Below are 17,530 nucleotides of genomic sequence, written 5' to 3'. Positions count from 1 at the left end.
GCTGGGTAGGGAGTGTTTGATTGGGATAGGACTCTATAGGTCTCAGAGTGGACTGTAGTGTAGTCAAACAACAAACAGATTTTAGGTAACACTAACTATAGGCTCCTAAAGACTACTGCACACCAGATGTGCTGCACTGCATTGCATAATGGTACGAAACACAGCTATTCTATATACAGTGGCTCCAAATAGTATTTGGACATTTGTACCACACTTTTTCATTGTTATTTTATCCCTCTTTTGTAATTCTTTTTCTCAAGTGGCTTCTGCTGCTTTTCAGGACACCATTGTAAAGAAGAACATGTTCTTAAGGACTAAGGAAGTGGTTAAAAAGAAAAAAGCAAGTTCATTGTGTTGGAAAACAAAGTGTCAAACCAGGTAGCATTTATTTTAAACAGAACATTGCAAAACTGTCATTTTCTTTTTGAAAAATTATTCTTTCAAAAGGCTCAGATAGATTCAGATCTTTATTGCTTGAGTAATTTCTTTGCACAAATTCCTTTGTTCAAACTTCTCAGTTCATAATCTCATCAGTGAACCTAAACATTTTATTGGACGTTTTGTTGAACATTTTAGGCCTTGTCTTGAACTAAGTAACAGTGCCAATGGTGATTCATCACTGGAAATGTTTTTAACAGGCCCTTTGTGAAGCAACCTAAAGATCATCATTTTACCAAAGGTTAAATGGTTAAAAAAAGTGTCCAAAAACTTTTTGGGGTCACTGTAGAGTGTGTTGCAGTCAAAGCGCAGATAAACATCAAGCCCAAGTTCGTTTTTGCAGATTTAATGCAATAAAACCTAAAGCTGAAATGTTAATAGATAAGGGACGATTCAAATTTGTCTGCTTTTCTTAGAGACTTTAGATTGACTGCTTTCTCAGTGTAAATCTGAAGCCACGTGTCATCTGTGTTTTTTGTGGCTTAGTTCTGAGATTAATGCAGTAATAGAGAGATACTGATTAGCACATCAGGTGTGCAGTGGCCTTAACATTTTAGGTCTAGTATGATGTGATGTCTGATTTCCTCTCTGGTCCTCTGATGGTCTTTCTTGAGCTGCATGTTCATTTTCCCCTAAAGGAATACTCTTTTATATGCAAGTTGACCACCACTGAAAACATAGTGATGCTGTCCCTTTCACAAGCTTGTGCATGAAGGTCATTTGATTTTTTGTAGAGCCTTGACACTGAGACAAAGACAGATCAGGCAACAGGTCCCTCACAGAGAAGGTCTAGTGTAGCAGTAGTGTGGATTAGTACCAGGTGATGAGGAGGTTTAGCCTCTGACAAAACAAACTATCACTGTATTCATCAATGAGTGTGTGTACATGCACTTGGTAATCTGATCAGTGCATTTACATGATAATCAAATAATGGAAAAGTCTGGGTCTACATGAGGCAGTAATCAGATTTCTGCTTTGCAACCGGCCAATAAACTCACAGAATAAGATGTGACGTAAACATAACGTAAAACTCAAACTTCATGTTGTGATTTTTTTTTAAAACATTTTTTTAAGCATTTAAAACAAAAGCTACTTTACCCAAAAATATAAACAAACATCATCTAGAAGATGAAGAATATTTAAATGCTTCATTTCTTCAAGCATGTGTTTAGTTTCATCATCGCTCCAAAAGTGTTTTGTTGCGATCTCGGGTGTGCTGCTTATTTCCGGTACTGCGTTCTCTTTTCACACGTGTGCAGACTGAGAAATCCGAAAGAAATCAGAGTAAGAGTATGCACATGCTGAAAAGCCAGATTACTTAGAAAAATCCAGCTCTCTTTATCGGATTCTTAATCGGATTTCTAGATCTTACTCCAGACTAAGAAATTGGACTATGCTGCGTCCATGACTATTTAAGTAATCAGATAAATATAGAAATGTGATTATGAACAGACCATTAAGTGCATGCAAACCCACTGAAAGAGGGAAAAGTTTCAAGAGATGACTGTCTTGGTTGGATTCTTGTTGCTTATAAAGTTATGTCTTTTAAAGTTAGCATGTCAGTTTTCATTTAATATTTACTCAGCTCTGGGCTGCTAACTGATTTGTGATGTGATACTTACAGTCACTGTCCACTTTATTAGAAATTTCTACCTTGCTAGTGTACAGTTATAGGCTGTCTGTTGCATAGGACAATTTTTGTTAGACATTTTCATGTGGTGGAACACTCTCAACTCAGGAGTGACACTGGCGTATGTAAAAACCCACCGCTACATAAACTATCATGCCACTGCCATGTTATTATCACTAACGTGTCTGCTGTGGTGGTGATCCACCACCAGCAGACTAAAAATGAATGGGGCAGGGGATGACTGAAAAATTGTACATCATAACAGATGGGCTCCAGTTACTATTGTAAATCTAAAATGCTGTCTTACAATGTACACCTCAGAATCATCAGTGAGTGGAAGCATGAGGTAAATAATTAATAATAATGGAGTAATAATGAAGTTAATAAATGAAGTGGATGGTGAGTGTATATCCATGGCGTAAATTCCTATTATCCAGCATGGGGCCACAGCATCTGCTGGCTTTGATTCCAACCCTGCAAACCACCTGATTCCACTAATCAGCATATAAAGAAAGCAGTGGTGATGCATGGATATTAGATCTAGGCCTTCAGTTTGGACTGTAAATGTCAAAACGTGGTCAAGAAACAAGAAAAAATCCAGCTCTATAATACTTCTATATTCTGCTAGTGCCTCTATGGGATTTCTAATATTTTTTGGACTAAGGTAATGTTAGTGGACATGAAGCGATTCTAGATTAAACACAGACATTTGTAGCTTGTAAAACACATTTCATCTGTTTTATTTGAATCTTGAAATAGACATTAACATATATTTTACCTTGAATATTTCAGTTTTACAGTAACTCTCCAGTAAAGAGTCCTGGCATAGAGTTGCCACCGTTAAAACCTATTTAAATCACTGGTTTTATTCACAGTCTGTGATGTATCCATCTTCCCGAAGGCCTACGGAGACGATTTTTCGTATAAAATGGGTCCTGAAGGCCTAACTAGTGGAAGAAGTAGCTTGGCTGTATCTACCTAAATACCACAGGAAAAAAATCTCGATGGGACAATTTGGCAGGTCAAGATTTTAACCCTTTTGTTTTTTGCTGCCAAAACTTAACAATGAAATAAGAGTATTACTACAATATTTGCAGAGCTTAAATACAACATGCATGATGATTCTATTAAATGGAAAAAAATGAAAGTTACATTCATTTTTTTGTTGCCAGAAAGGCCCTGTGGATTCCCCACTGAAAGAAAGGAACTTAATTAGTGAATTAAGGTGGTGCATAGTTGGAACAAACACCTGTAGACACTGTGTCTTGATGGAGCCAGTTTAGCATAAGTGCCATAAATAGCCAAGCTTTTGCATCACTGGCTGTCACTTTAAATTCACATTTCACTAGCTGTGTTCACTGCCTTGGCCTGATGAAGCTCTGCTGAGGTAGGACTGGGCTCTGCTGCTCTGCATTCTTCACCAGTGACACACTGCTTTTTCACCACATGGCATTGCCTGCCACACGTTCTAAGAGATAGTAATGGATGGATGTTGATTTTAGGGATGAATGAATAACTTTGTCCATGTGCATGTATGTAGGGCTCTGGTCCTGCAGTACCTCCTGGGCTCCTCGGTTCTCTCAGCACTGAGGGAGTGTGCGAGAGACTCAGGCAGATCGAGGGACTGGACGACAGCATGATGGAGCAGTACACCAGCACTGTCAAAAAGGTACGCCCTAACACACTCCAAAAACAGACATTTCTTGTTTCATTGACTTGAGTGCACTTTTCTCTGAAAAGACCTTTTGCATCAGTAAAGGTACATGTCCACTGGCAGAGACATGATTGCTTAAACAGGTGGAGTGGGTGTTTCTCTTAAAAAAGTTTTTGAGTACAAAATGTCATAACACTGGAAGCACTGTAATTCATGCTTGTGAAATGTAATGAATTTAATAAAAGGGTTAATAGTGATTTTTAGTTTAATAAATATATGGGAATGACTTATGTAACATCTTTTGAAAATACCAGTTACAGTACTGTGCAAACATCAAAGACTACCCTTTATTGCTAAAAAGATTAGATAAAAGATAATCTGCTTGTATGAAGGGGAAAGGGGAAAGTCAAAGGGAAGAAGTAAAAAAAACAGGAGTTTCCAAACATGTAAAAAGTAAAGTAAAAAATATATATATTAAAAAATAGGGGGAAAATGCGACACCTAACAACCACGCAAGACCTAGTAGACCACCAAAACTGCACCCATCAGATAAATAGTACTTAAAGCTTTTAGAGAGATAGGAGAAGCTCCATTCGGTCCATTTAGATCTGAAAAAATCCACAGACGTTTTTCTCCATCCATCTACTGTGAGGCAACACAACACTTTGAGTCTGAAAGAATGTGTAGCTCTCAAGAAGCTGTTATTGAGAAAAGAAGGAAATTTGCAAATCAAATGAAAAAGCTGCTGGTGTTCTCAGAATAATGGCCTGTCCACGCAGTCCAGACCTCAACGTCATTCAATGTGTTTGCAATTACTTGGATTGTGAGAAGGAAAAAGTGCATAAACATTGGAGGTGTGCCAGAATATCCCTGCAGATTTCTTTAAAAACTCTCCCAAAACGAATGGATGCTGTCATAAAGACAAACACACTAAATACAAAAAAATGCTATATTTAGTTATTGAGACGGTGTGTAATTTTCTGTTTAATTGTTTTCTGCTTTTTTCCTGATGCTTAATTTCCTGAATAACTTGCACTTAATGGTCATTTTGACTGGAAATTAATAAGAGAAGGGTGGACTCTGACTTTGAACAGTACTGTATATGTATTAATGTCATAAATTGGAGCAAGTTTATAGCAGTTACATTGGATGATGTAGGAACCAGGTATGGAACTAACTAACAACAAAACTACACACCTATATTAGTTACTGGAGATTATTACTCCTGATTGGGTCCCTAGCATTTTCCTTGCTCTACCACATCCACTTCAATTCAGGAAGCACGTCTTATGGTGCCAGCGTCACTGGGGAAGTGTATGGTTATCAGAGGAGAATAGCAGTGTCGATTGCTTATTTAAGGTGGAAAAGGCAGGATGATGCTCTATACTGTGTTAATTTACGGTTGTAAAATACTGGGTTCTCTTGAAATTCAGTAATGAGACGTTCTGCAGCCGTGGCACTCAGACAGTCAACATCCAGTTTAATCCACCGCCATGGTTGAGGCAAAATTTTCTCTTGCTTCTCCGTTGAAAACAAAGAAATGTACAGTTTGCCATTGACCATATACCATCATAATGTAAATGCAGTATTAGAACAGGGAAGACATTTAAATGTGCAGTGCAGGGGTCTAGTGCTGGGAGCAGGGTTGGGAGCCACTTAAGTAGGCCATTACCCGCTGTCCCAGAATGTACGCTGCATCCCTTTTTCTCGCTTCCATTGGAAATAAATGGCCTTCATTGAAAATGCATGCCAGTGGACACAAACCCTAAAAGGTCATAAATTCAAATGGTCATAAATTCCCTGCATTGTTTACTGAGAGAATTGAACATTGATATTTCAGCTCTTGGGCAAGGGCTGAAAATCACTATTACAAAAGAACATTGTTCCTGGGGATGGCTTTCACCCACCCCCATAACATCATCAATTTGTTTAGTAAAGACCAGCTTTATCTTCTCCAAGTGCTGAACACAGGTTTTACCTTAAGGGCCTGTTTTCCCACTGAACACCATCTGAGGATGGCAATGACATGACTAATGCCTTCAGATGTTCATCTTCCAACCTAACAGCTGTGCAGCAGTGGCCTTCATACTCAAAGATCTCCATTGTAGCTGAGGAGCGAGCACTCTATCATCCAGACTGCACCAGCACGCACCAAGCACAAGCACGCCACTTGTTTTTCCAAAGACCTCACAGGCCCAAATAAATAAAAACTGCTTAGAGGAGCTTCTGCGCTTTAGTGAATGGCACAAGTGCTTTTGACTCTCACAGCCGCTCTAAGGTCAGCTTGTAAATGTCTGCACATCTAGGCAAACATCAATGGGCGAGTCCTGTGCCAGTGTAACCTGGATGAGCTGAGGAAGGAGATGAACATGAACTTTGGAGACTGGCATCTCTTCAAGGCAATGGTAAGATTTGTTATTCACTCCTTTGAATCATACTTTTACCCCAGCCTAATCTTAGTATATCACCTTGTATATCTTTCATCAGTTTGTAATGTTGTATGCATTATGGCATCTTTTAATGCATCTTGACTTCCACCCCCCCCCCAACTACAGCCTGATACGGGAGGCTTTTTTACACAAGCCCTCTTTCTAGAAGGAGGCTGACGCGCAGTTGAAATCAGGAACACATGTAGCTTGTGTTGATCAGATTTCCATTTGTGCTTCCACAAACGAATGTTGTGTTGCCAGCAAGCACGCAGCCATCTGGTCCAAGATGGCGCCTTTCTGAATGAAGGAAGGTTATTGTCAGTGGGAGCTCGGTATCCACTCAAAGATCTGAATTGCTTGACTTTTACGAGAAAGTAGCATTCTTCATGCTGAAAACATGAGAAATAGGAAGGGCACAGGACATGGACTGTGGGATTCTTGCACTGTTTGGTGCAGTGCACTGTTTTTTCTAAATTCCAATATTGACTGTTCAGTTAATGACATTAAATACATTTGCTGTTGGGAAGATACTAAGCACTGATAAAAGGACTTTATACTGATACTCACAATGACTTCTTGCATGGCTAATAATGAAACTCGTGATGAAGCCTCCCTTCATCATTTGTGACTCTATATATTAGAGCAGTGGTTCTCAGTCCTAGTCCTGGAGTTTCCCAGCTCCTAATATACATGATGCAACTAATGAACTAATTAACCCTTTCAAACCAAACATCTTGCCAGTGAAATATTCAGAGGCTCTGGCAGTGTCCCCTACAACCGCGTTTAAAACAAGTTATGCATGTTTATGTTGAACACAGTAAAATGTATTTGCAATTGGAACGCTTTGTGTGCTGTGATGTTTTCTATTGCTATATGAAAGAAGCACAAAGCATCCTTTATTGTTGAATGCCCCACAGTTTTTTTAGAGCGACTGAGCAAAAGCAACTGAGATCGGAAAGCTCTTTTTGTTGATTTGTTTAATCAAACCAACAATAAAATGCAACTCCTGTGGGTCTTATATACCTATTCATCTGTTTTCCTCTTCCTATAGGAAACACTATATGTCCAAAAATATGGTAGACTCCTGTTGATCCAGTGTTTCTTTTGACATCAAGGGTATTAATAAGGAGTTCATCCCCCTTTGCTGCAGTGACAACCAGTAACTTCTGGGAAGGCTTTCCACTAGATATTGGAACATTTGTTATGAGGACTTGATTGCATTCAGCCACAAGATGATTAGTGATGTCAGGTACTGATGTTGAATGATTAGTTGAGGTTCACAAACACCACTCCAACTCATCCCAAAGGCATTAGGTAGAGCTCCGTCACTCCAGAGAAAGCAGTTCCCCTGCTTCACAGCCCAATATTGGGGGGCTTTATACTCATCTAGCCCACTCTTGGCATTGAGGATGGTGACATTGGGCTTATGTGTGGCTGCTCCAGAGAGTCCCATTCTGTTTACTTACCCACTAGTCTTGCAAGCCAGACTTCTGCCTATTGTCTGAGAGCCTGGTGCAGTTTGTTGCTTAACATGGCCAGAAACTGCCTACTGGGATAGTAAAGAGCCATTTTAATGACATGCAAAGTAACCAATCACAGACTGTTGTATTTGTGTGATGCACAGGGATCCGTTTTAAAATGGGGATACAACAAAAACAGCTCTGCAGGGAACAAGGTGATATGTGTGATAAAACACACTAGGATATCTTTAGTGACTAAATTCAAAACTAGACTAACTTTTAAACGTGATGCTGTGAAAAATACACTTCTCTAAATCCGATGCGGATAGTCGGTTAGAATAGAGCTGACACCATCCCGATAACGGCCAGCTTAATGCACAGTGAATATCAGAAGCTCCTAGCCATGCTCCTAATTCAGCTTAACCAAGAACTGCTTATCAGTAAACATTAAACACAAGGTTTCCTGGGTACCAGTTCTGTCTACCTCCACTCTTTTAAAGCGATTTTTCTTTAGCAAAAAGTTAAATTTACCACAGAATATTTCCTTGAAAGTATCTCACATAACTTAAACAATTCCAACAGCTATGTTGTAGCCTAAATTTTGTACATACTTTTGTCCAGTATTACAGAACAAGTCACAAGATGTCACAATGCGCCAGAAACCACATAAGCAAGTCTTTTTGAGATTAATTAATAGTTAAATGTGCTTTGAGGCAAGTTTGAGAGGATTTATTGACTGACTGATTAGACTTCTGTGCTGTGGGGCTGTTTTCCAGGTGCTGGAGCAGAGGCAGGTGGAGAGCCAGCTGCTGCAGGAGGAGTGTGGAGGTGGCAGTGAGCAGGGCAGCAGTGTTCTGGCCCAACCTGATCCCCCCTCCCGTCCTGCTGCAGCCCCCAACGACAGCACCCTGCGCTACAGCCTTAATCTCAGCTTTGAGGAGCTCAGCACAGCTGGTCTGGAGGAACCTGTCAGGCAACCCAGCAACCACTGGACGGTGGGTGCAAAGTTAAAACACTGTCCCTGTCAAATAAATAATTCTGTGCTCTCCACTTGAACTGCACTCTCAGTCAGCACTTGGGCCAGCATACCTCATGGAAGTATGCAAACACAAAAAATGATGACTCCTAGCCAACACGTTACAAGTGCATGGTCCCATGGTGCATAGTTAACATGCTCGCTTACATTATAGACCTTAGTCCTGAAGGGGGCGATAGAGTACAAATCACACTGGGGCCAGGTTCTCAAAACACTTACGACAGGCATAACCCTATAGAACAGGGGTATGCAATTTCAAAAGCAGAAGCTTACATGATCAGTTTTTCAGACCAGCCGATTAAACAAGTTCAGTCAGGTGCTCTTGTTTATTTGAGATAAAACCTGCAGCCACACCGGCCCTTTCTGGATAAGATTGGACACCCCTGTTCTAGAACTATCGTGTATTCCAAGCCTTGGTCATAACTGGCTGCTTAAGTGATTCTCAAAACATTTTGGGTTCTGTATGGTCACATCATCAGTCATTAGGCTTGATTGTAATAAAAGTTAGGACTACTTCAGAGCAGGGCTAGCAGGATAAAGCCATGAAAAGTTTATAAAATCTCAGATTGTCATGAACTGTCTCTCTCATTTTAAATCATACAGAAATCCAATGAAAGGCCATCAAATCTCACATAAATTTAACCTAAAATAACATTGAATTTACCCAGTAAAAAGAATAGGAAAAAGAAAGTTATTACTTATCAGTTTTCAAAGAGCATAGCTAACAAAGCCCTTCACGGAAGATCATGATTAAAATAACATATTACAACAAGTTGTCATAACTTAAACAGTAATGTAAAATAAAGAAAACTTGAGAATTGCACATTTCTAAATATTGTGATTTAACTGTATCCCACAGAAGTTTCTGACCGCTTTTTTTGTTTTATTTTAGTCATGTATTTATTTATTTAGATTATGTATTTATACTCTGTAACATAATCAGCCAGACATTAGTGTTTACAAAACTAGCACACATCAAAAACTAACGTTTTTAATGTAACGTCATTGTTTACACTAAGCCGAGAGCAATGACGTACCATGCAAATAGGCTTCCTCACTCTTTTCCCAGTGGCCGTATCCATCCTGGATTATATTGGTCTGTCATTGATAGAGAGCAAGCTGACATGCCACCTTTCTTGTAAGTTTTATCCCAGTGTTATGCCATGACTACCTTAAGATGTCTTATCCTTGTTTTGAGAAAACTCACCAAGAAGCTATCTAGGTTAAGAGGTTAAGACCATAACATTAGTAACCTTTGTGAAGCTTTGAGAATCCGGCCCCTGACAATTCCGATAGCCACAACGGCGCTAAACATACTGACAGTTGAGGAGTGTTTGCTACTCGTTGCACTGGAGAAAAAATAGAAGGTAGAGTGTGCAACCACTGAAAAGGACTAAGATTAGGCCTGTGTCTCTCTTGTCAAGTATATATATATATATATATATATATATATATATATATATATATATATATATATATATATATATATATATGTATGCTCATTGTAGTGCACCTTGCTTCAGCACTCAGAATGAAACTTTCACTTTGTTGCATTAGAAATTTTCAGATGACACATTTTAAAAATGCAGCAGTCCTTGCAATCAATTTTGCATTATTTGACGCAGTTGAGTTTGCATACTTGTATGGGACATGTTTCCAGCCTCAAGCACAGCCTGAACACTTAGAAGGCATTGTCTGTGGGATGTCTGACTGAGCAGTCTTTCATACAAGGGGAGGTGTACTTAAAGTGCCCACTCCCATTTGCTATATTAGTGAGTGTTTGCATAAAGTGCATTTATAAGTGCATTTGCAGGTTTAAGTAAATTGAAAATAAAAACATTCATTTAGCACCTGCCCTGGCTAGTCATGGAAGAGGCCAGTAGAGGCTGACACAAGACTTCAGTACAGTCATTAAGCTGAGTACAGTGCTGTCAGCACTGTTAGCACCAAGCCGGCTATCCACTGCTGTGGGCCGTCAGGCCGTCAGTGAGCATCGTTGGCCAACCATTACCCATAGTTTGTTGACAGAGTTGAGCATGTTGAATCGGCATCGTTGGTCAGCAGTGAGACTGAGCTGTGAATTAGCACACAAGGAGAGAAAGAACAGAGAGCAAGGCGAGTAAATGGCACTCTCAAGACAGCACACATCATATTTGAATGTCCATATTTTTAAAACAGCAGTATTTGAACATCATTTTCCCAACAAGAAAAAAATTAATATTGCTATGAATAAACACAGACAACACTGTGATGCTTCTGAAGGTGTTCTGATAACACACTAACATAAAGCATGGGATACTCAATTTGGGGCCTTTTACTTTTTGTCATATAGTTATGATTATGCACCAGCCACACGTTTTATTTCACTGTTTAATGTGCAAACATTTAGGTAACACTTAACCCCTTAAAATCCCAGGCTTATTACATCTTCAATGAAAACTGGCTGTGCTATTCTTAGGTTGTAGAAGTGTGTTTTAAAACATTGGGCCTGCCGGCAGGCCCTGCCCATTTAAGGGGTTAAACCCTGCTACGTGACATTGACATAACCATACCGTAAACATGTCAAACATTATAATATCATGGGCTGTCATGAGTTGACATGACAGACTTTGTTCAGTAATATAACAGTGTCATCTTACCATTACTGGTAATTGTCATAACACGTCATAATGTTTGATGTTAGGGTGGCTAATTAAAGTACACAGCAAACATTATGTGATGTAAGCTGTCATGAGATCAAACATTATGGCATCTATGATGACAGTTACCGGTAATGGTAACATTACACTGTTATATTACTGAACAAAAACAGCATATGTTACCTAGAAAGGTTCAAGTAAATTGTTGTCATGGTTTACTTCCACTGTACCTAACCTAAATACCTAAAGTAATCACATATATGCTGTACAAAAATGTCCTACATTGCCACACTTGCTGTCCTACAATTATAGCAACGTTTATACAGATGTACACTCTTGTGTATTTTCTGCACACCAGCTTTCGTGTTTAACAAAGAAGCAGAACTTAGCTTCTGCTTTTCAGTAGTCCATCAGCAGGGTGAAAATAGCCTGTGGTTTACTGGGTGACAAACGGAGAGTTCTCTGACCTGGATGAGCAGAGGAAGTGAAGAGCTGACCTGACTCACACACACACACACACACACACACACATGCACTTAATGTGGGGCAGCATGAGAGAGGCCCTTTCTGTCACATAGGGATGGCTATTTCTGCTCTTCGCTCTGCTCGCGCTTAGAAAGGTGTCACTCCACATTGACCAAATGCATACAAACTCTGTAGAGAGTCAGTAACGGTTTGAGATTATAATCAGTGTTATGGGCGTTATGATGTATTTTTGTGTATTGTTTTTGTTTTTTGAACAGTACAGATTCTGGATCTCAGTTCTCTTTATATACCACTGCTATAATAAGAAAACCTTGTGATGTGAGCATTTCATGAGAAATGGATCAAAGGAAATTTTAAAAAGAAAGCATTCCAGATTTCTATAAAGAAAATAATAAAAGCGAGCCTTTGTATTCATGTTACAATTTTGCAAAAATTGCTGCATAGTTAAATTATTAAAGTCATAATAGATGTAATAAATGTTTTTTCTTTCTCCTATAAAGTCACCATTTTAGAGATACAAGGTTTTCTTATAATGGCAGCAATATGTCTATTTTTGTTTGAGTGTCTGTGTGTGATCTGTCCCTTTAGGGTGCGAGTCACAGGACTTCTAGCATGTCTAGCCTGAATTCTCAGGAGTCCTCCAACGACATCAGCAAGCTGACGGACCGACAGCAAGCCGAGTACCGCAGCGCCTACCAGGACTACATTTCCCACATGGCTCAGCTGGAAAGCCAAACCATACTGGGCTCTGAAGACAAGGCCAAGGATGGTGAGCAGGAAGGCCGCAAGCCCTTTAAAAGAAACCCCAAAACCGCAGACAGCATGGCAGACTACGCCAATGCCCAGGATGCCAGCCTGCTCCATCCCATCACTGAAGAAGACGAAAAACCAGAGCGCGGAGCTGCTCGCAAAGCCTCTGTAAGCCGAGGCAATTACCACAACGTGTCCAGCCAAGAAGAAGAGGAGGACGAGGAGTCCGGCACCGAGGAGACGGACGCCACCCCTCTGCTCTGGGAAGAGCAGCGGGCAGCTGGAGAGCAGCCGCTCCTGCCCAAGGCCGTGAAGAGCTTCATCTCAGCAGTCACGTTTGACAAGAAAGAGTCTTCGGACTCAGGCATGAGGTCCAGTGGCAGCTCTTCGGACCGCTCCTTACAAGACGAAGAAGAAGAGGAAGAGGTAAACTCGCAGGAGAGAGCTGTGGGCCAGGAGGAGGAGCGTCTGATCCAGCTGGTGCTGGAGAGCCCAGTGCGGAAGCGCCTGAGTGGTATTCAAGACCCTACCATAGCCCGCATGTCCATCTGCTCAGAGGCTCCGTCTGAGGGCAGCCCGCCGGCAAGCAGCCCTGAGGAGAACTGGCCGGCCTCGGCCGTCACCAACCTGAACCGGCCTACCAGCGACTTGCCTCTGAACAACAACAATGGCAATGAGGAGGGCCAAAATGACAGCACCCCACTCATCATTGGGCCGGGCACTGCCACAGTGCCCAACCAGAACTTAATCGGGGGCCGCCTGCGTAGAACAACGTCTTCTGGACGGGACGCAGAAGGGGGTGAAGAACGGGAGAGCGTGCTGTGAAGAGCCACCATGGTCTACAGCAGCGGTCACCAGCCTTTGTTCCAGAGATCTGCCTTCCTAAAGAAGGTTCCAGTCATAATAAGGCACACCTACTATAGACAGTTAACATCTTCAGTAGACCCCAATCGTCTGCATTAGGTGCAGTAGCGTTAGGTGAGAAGGGAGGCAGCATGGTAGACGTAGTTTGGAACTAAATTCTGCAGGAAGGTATATCTACAGGAAGAAGGGCTTTATTATGTGGATCAGGGGCTGAAGCAAATCTCTTTAGGGTGGTAGATCTCCAGGACCAGGATTGTTCACCACTGTTCTAGTCTTTCAGACTTTTAATGTCCGCATTACAGTCGATATCACAAGCAAAATAAGCTAGCAAGTGAAACACTGTAGCTAGCTAGCAGAACTGTCTTTCCTTGCAAGTGATGCATTTAGTTTTACCACTTGTAAGATATTCTCAGCACACAAGACACACATCTGCACGCTTAACTGAAATTTTTGGGGGGATTTTTCAGTCATGCTAATTTAAATTACATCCATGGGCTAACAACAGGTTTGTCCATTGGGCAGTGTTGACGAGTGCACCATCACCCCCTACTTAGAGCTCCACCTTCACACTCAGTTTGTTCCCACCCTACATTAAGTCTACATTCCCACCCACATTTAGTCCAAAACTTCTCATGATTGTTCTTATTACAAGATCACATCTGGCCCTACAAAACTAGGACAACACTAAAATGGGCAGGGCAGGGACCACTTGGTCACGCACTGCAGTGTAAAAGCGTTCATTCAAAGCTGAAACTATTGTTACTGATTGCCACACAGAAAAGCCAGTGCAGCTATTGATCTTGATGTTACGTAGTGATACCTGATATTGACTGTAGACCAGTCATTATGGAATATGAAATCTGTTGGCAAGAACATGGATAAAGTGAGAACTGCATCAGATGGCTCACTGTCAGACGAAGGACAAGGGTCAAACTTCCTCAAAGTAATAAGTGACCATTTACAAAATCATCTCATTAAACTGAGGCTTTTAGAGTCTTCAGAAATAGAAAGAACGTATACATTTGTAGCAGTTTTAGGTGCTAGAAAAATGCGGTCAGAAGTGAAGTGAGACTGTAACTGTTTTAGAGGCCGTGCTGTGAAACTCTTATTGTGGCCTGTTAAGTGTGTTGGAGTTCTTAATTAACAATAGGTTAGTGTGCTGTAACATGTATTGGTGGATCATTAGTGGACTGATATCACAGTGAAGAAATAAATGTGTGATGTTGTTTCTGTAATGTGTATGGTGACTTAGAAATTGTGATCACTCTACGGAGGGCGAATGCTTTCCACTTTACTATTTATTAATCGTTTGTGCATATCAGTGTTACATCCGGCGAATAAAAAAAGCTTCTGTCAGAACCCTGAATGCTCTGTAAGTGTGATAAGTTATTTCCTCAAAATGCATGGCCATGTTTAAGGAAGTAATAAACATTTCTACATTGCGAACAGTGTTTAATTTTAATCCCTTTCTTTTTTGTGCTGTTCAGCTGAGGTGCCTGTATATTTTGCTGTGTGATATGTGTGATAAAAATGAACCATCAGGGTGTCAGCATTGTTGTTAAGTCATTTATCTTCCAGCCTTGCTTTTTCATGATGCCCCTAAAGCTGCCACTGTACTGCTAAGTGACTGTTTACAAAGCTAATCTGAGAACAGGTAGTCTAGATAAGCCTTTGTCCTAATGTTTTGTCTCTCTACAGGCGTCTACTGCATCTACAATGTAAGAGTGCTTACTAGATGTACATCACTGTATCCTAGATTTAGTCCATTAAAATGAGCCAGAAATCAGCTGTGTGGCCAGGCCACTGACACAAGGCTGCAGTAAGAGTGAAGGACAACTGTCGGAACTCCTGTGGACTCTCCATACGGCTTTGGCTGAAGAAACGTGGCATGTAATGTTTCTTTCTATTCAGTTAGTGTAGTTTGTTACTGCCCTCATTTTGGTATGTATGGAATGCTATTTCGGCTTTTAATATACAATTTGATATCAGAGATGCAACTAGAATTAATAAAAATACTATGAGTACTAGTTAAAATATTAAATTCTAACTAAATCTAATGTCAAATTCAAATGGGTTTTTTCTTTTACTAGTTGGAATTACAGTGGGGTCCAAGCAAATTTGTGATACCGATCAGGTTAAAGTTGTATAAGGGCCTATAAAGGTCCATTTTTTTAGTCATATTTGTCCTCCTGTTCAGATGACTCTAGATTTGCTCTACTTGTCAGAAGCTTTTTGCACAAACTTAGTTCGTGCCAGCTTGAGTGCACCCTGTCATTAAAGCAAAAGAGGGACATTTAAATGCTAAGAAATTCTTAAAACACTCATTCAAAGATTCTACTTTTCGTTGTAATTGTTAAACTGATAATATCACTTGTAATTATGCTGCTGTATATTTGGGACCTACTGAATATTTTTACATGCACAATTTCAGCTCTCACTGACATCTTTTAGTTCTTGCACATAAAATTAAAACATTTGATTTTTGCATGTAAGAACTCAGTTTTCACTCATAAGAAATGAATTTGAACATGTAGAATTTTTACTCATGAAAATAAAATTAGCACATTAAAGTAGTAAAGCTGCCACTTGATTTAAATAAATCGTGAACAGCCATGAACTCTTAGTAGTGAGAATTGAAATCATACGTGCTGGAATATGACTTACTTAAAAGTTCAATTTATTAATTGATGTGTCAGAATTAGGTTTTTTACATCCCATTTTCTTTTTTACTAGTATTAATGTCATTTTCAGTACTACAGATTGAAGTTTCTGATATCAAAAAAGGGACCACTTTACAATAAGGCCACTTAAAAAGGGTTTATGGTTTGTTTAGCATTAGTTTACTGATTAGATCATAAAAAAAAAAAAAACATTAATAAGCTATTGCAACACATAAATGAAAAGGGCGGCAGTGACCCATTGTTTGCCAAATAGTGCACCCACCTTCATCTATACCATTAAAGCTCAGATCTTGCTGGTTACTTATCTTACTTTGTCTTCTCCATCAGTCAGCTTTAAACCTGTCAGCTTCATCAGATATTCATAATCATCAGATATAACAGCTCACAGTTGCCCTTTTTATTCATAACTCTTTATTAATGATTTTAAGGCGTTTATAACCTAATTGATAACCATTAATAACTCATTTTAAACTGATAATAAATGCTTTACAAGAATAGTCTTATTGTAAAGTGGCACACTTTAGAATAAAAGCTAAAGCTTGTGATATGCCACAGATATGCATATAGGGAAGAGAGACTGATGGGTTTTATTATTACGGGTTGTATGCTGTGGATGTGCCAGCAGGTGGCGCACTCTTCATACAGTGGTCGGCTGGAGATCAAAGGTGCAGGCTCGCTCACTACTGCACACTGGAGTTGTGAAATCATGTTCGGAGAGAAACAACTGCTGGCCAAGCTGCCTTAAAAATACTAGCCTCGAAACTGCTGCACCAGCGCTGCTCCATGATGACCACAAGCGGAGCGTGAATGAGGAATGCAATGGAGTAGTCTTTTAAAAATCCTTTCAGTTAGCTTATTACATGTATTATAATAATATATCTTACAGCGTAGCTGTTTCATTGTTAGGCTTATATCTGATTTATCAAACCTAATGTAGGCCTAGCAAGAAATTACAGAGGATAAAAAATGATAGACAAGGCCTTTAAAAAAAGATTTAGGATTGGGAGGCGCACTGTTGAACTACTTCAGCAGAACCTTTCAGTGAAGCTGCTGAAACAAGCTGTGGGAAAAGACTAGACCTCGTTCACTAACCAGTGAGCAGTGCGCTTCTAGGCCATCATTCAACACTCAACACACATCAGCTCAAGATCAGGTGTTCAAATGAGGACCAAACCAGATAACATCTGAATAGATAGACGCCTCATTATACACCATGTACCCTGCCTGATCCAAAGGTGTGTGAAGAGTCAACGGCAGTTCTGACAGTCAAATCTAGGTTACAGTGGTGTACATGTACATTTAGTAAGCTGAGGTGGCCTGTGGGCAGGGGCTTATCTAGGCTACCTATTCTCAGATTAGCTTTCAGAGCAGTTGCTTAGTGCAGTGGCGGCCTTGGAGGCATCTGGACACTCTACGCACAAGTTTAGCGAGGCTTAAAAGAGTGGGTCACCAAAAAATGACAT

At 40.2% G+C, this 17,530-nt stretch overlaps 1 protein-coding gene across 5 annotated transcripts in view; it reads left to right on the top strand.

Annotated features, from left to right (window-relative positions):
* The window catches only part of kidins220a (kinase D-interacting substrate 220a), a 75,718-nt gene extending 60,883 nt beyond the window's left edge, over positions 1 to 14,835 (top strand). For all 5 annotated transcript variants that reach the window (XM_036593086.1, XM_036593085.1, XM_036593083.1 and 2 more), the window contains 4 exons: positions 3,609 to 3,737; positions 6,029 to 6,127; positions 8,388 to 8,606; positions 12,361 to 14,835. In XM_036593086.1, coding sequence (XP_036448979.1) covers positions 3,609 to 3,737; positions 6,029 to 6,127; positions 8,388 to 8,606; positions 12,361 to 13,347 — 1,434 coding nt within the window. In that variant the 3' untranslated portion in view covers positions 13,348 to 14,835. The remainder of the gene's footprint in view (positions 1 to 3,608; positions 3,738 to 6,028; positions 6,128 to 8,387; positions 8,607 to 12,360) is intronic.
* The last annotated feature ends 2,695 nt before the right edge of the window (positions 14,836 to 17,530 follow it).

This window comes from Colossoma macropomum, unplaced genomic scaffold (genome assembly GCF_904425465.1).
Source record: "Colossoma macropomum unplaced genomic scaffold, Colossoma_macropomum, whole genome shotgun sequence".
Lineage (NCBI taxonomy): Eukaryota > Metazoa > Chordata > Actinopteri > Characiformes > Serrasalmidae > Colossoma > Colossoma macropomum.
The sequence above is the reverse complement of the archived record's forward strand: the minus strand, read 5'-3'. Positions and strand labels throughout refer to the sequence as shown.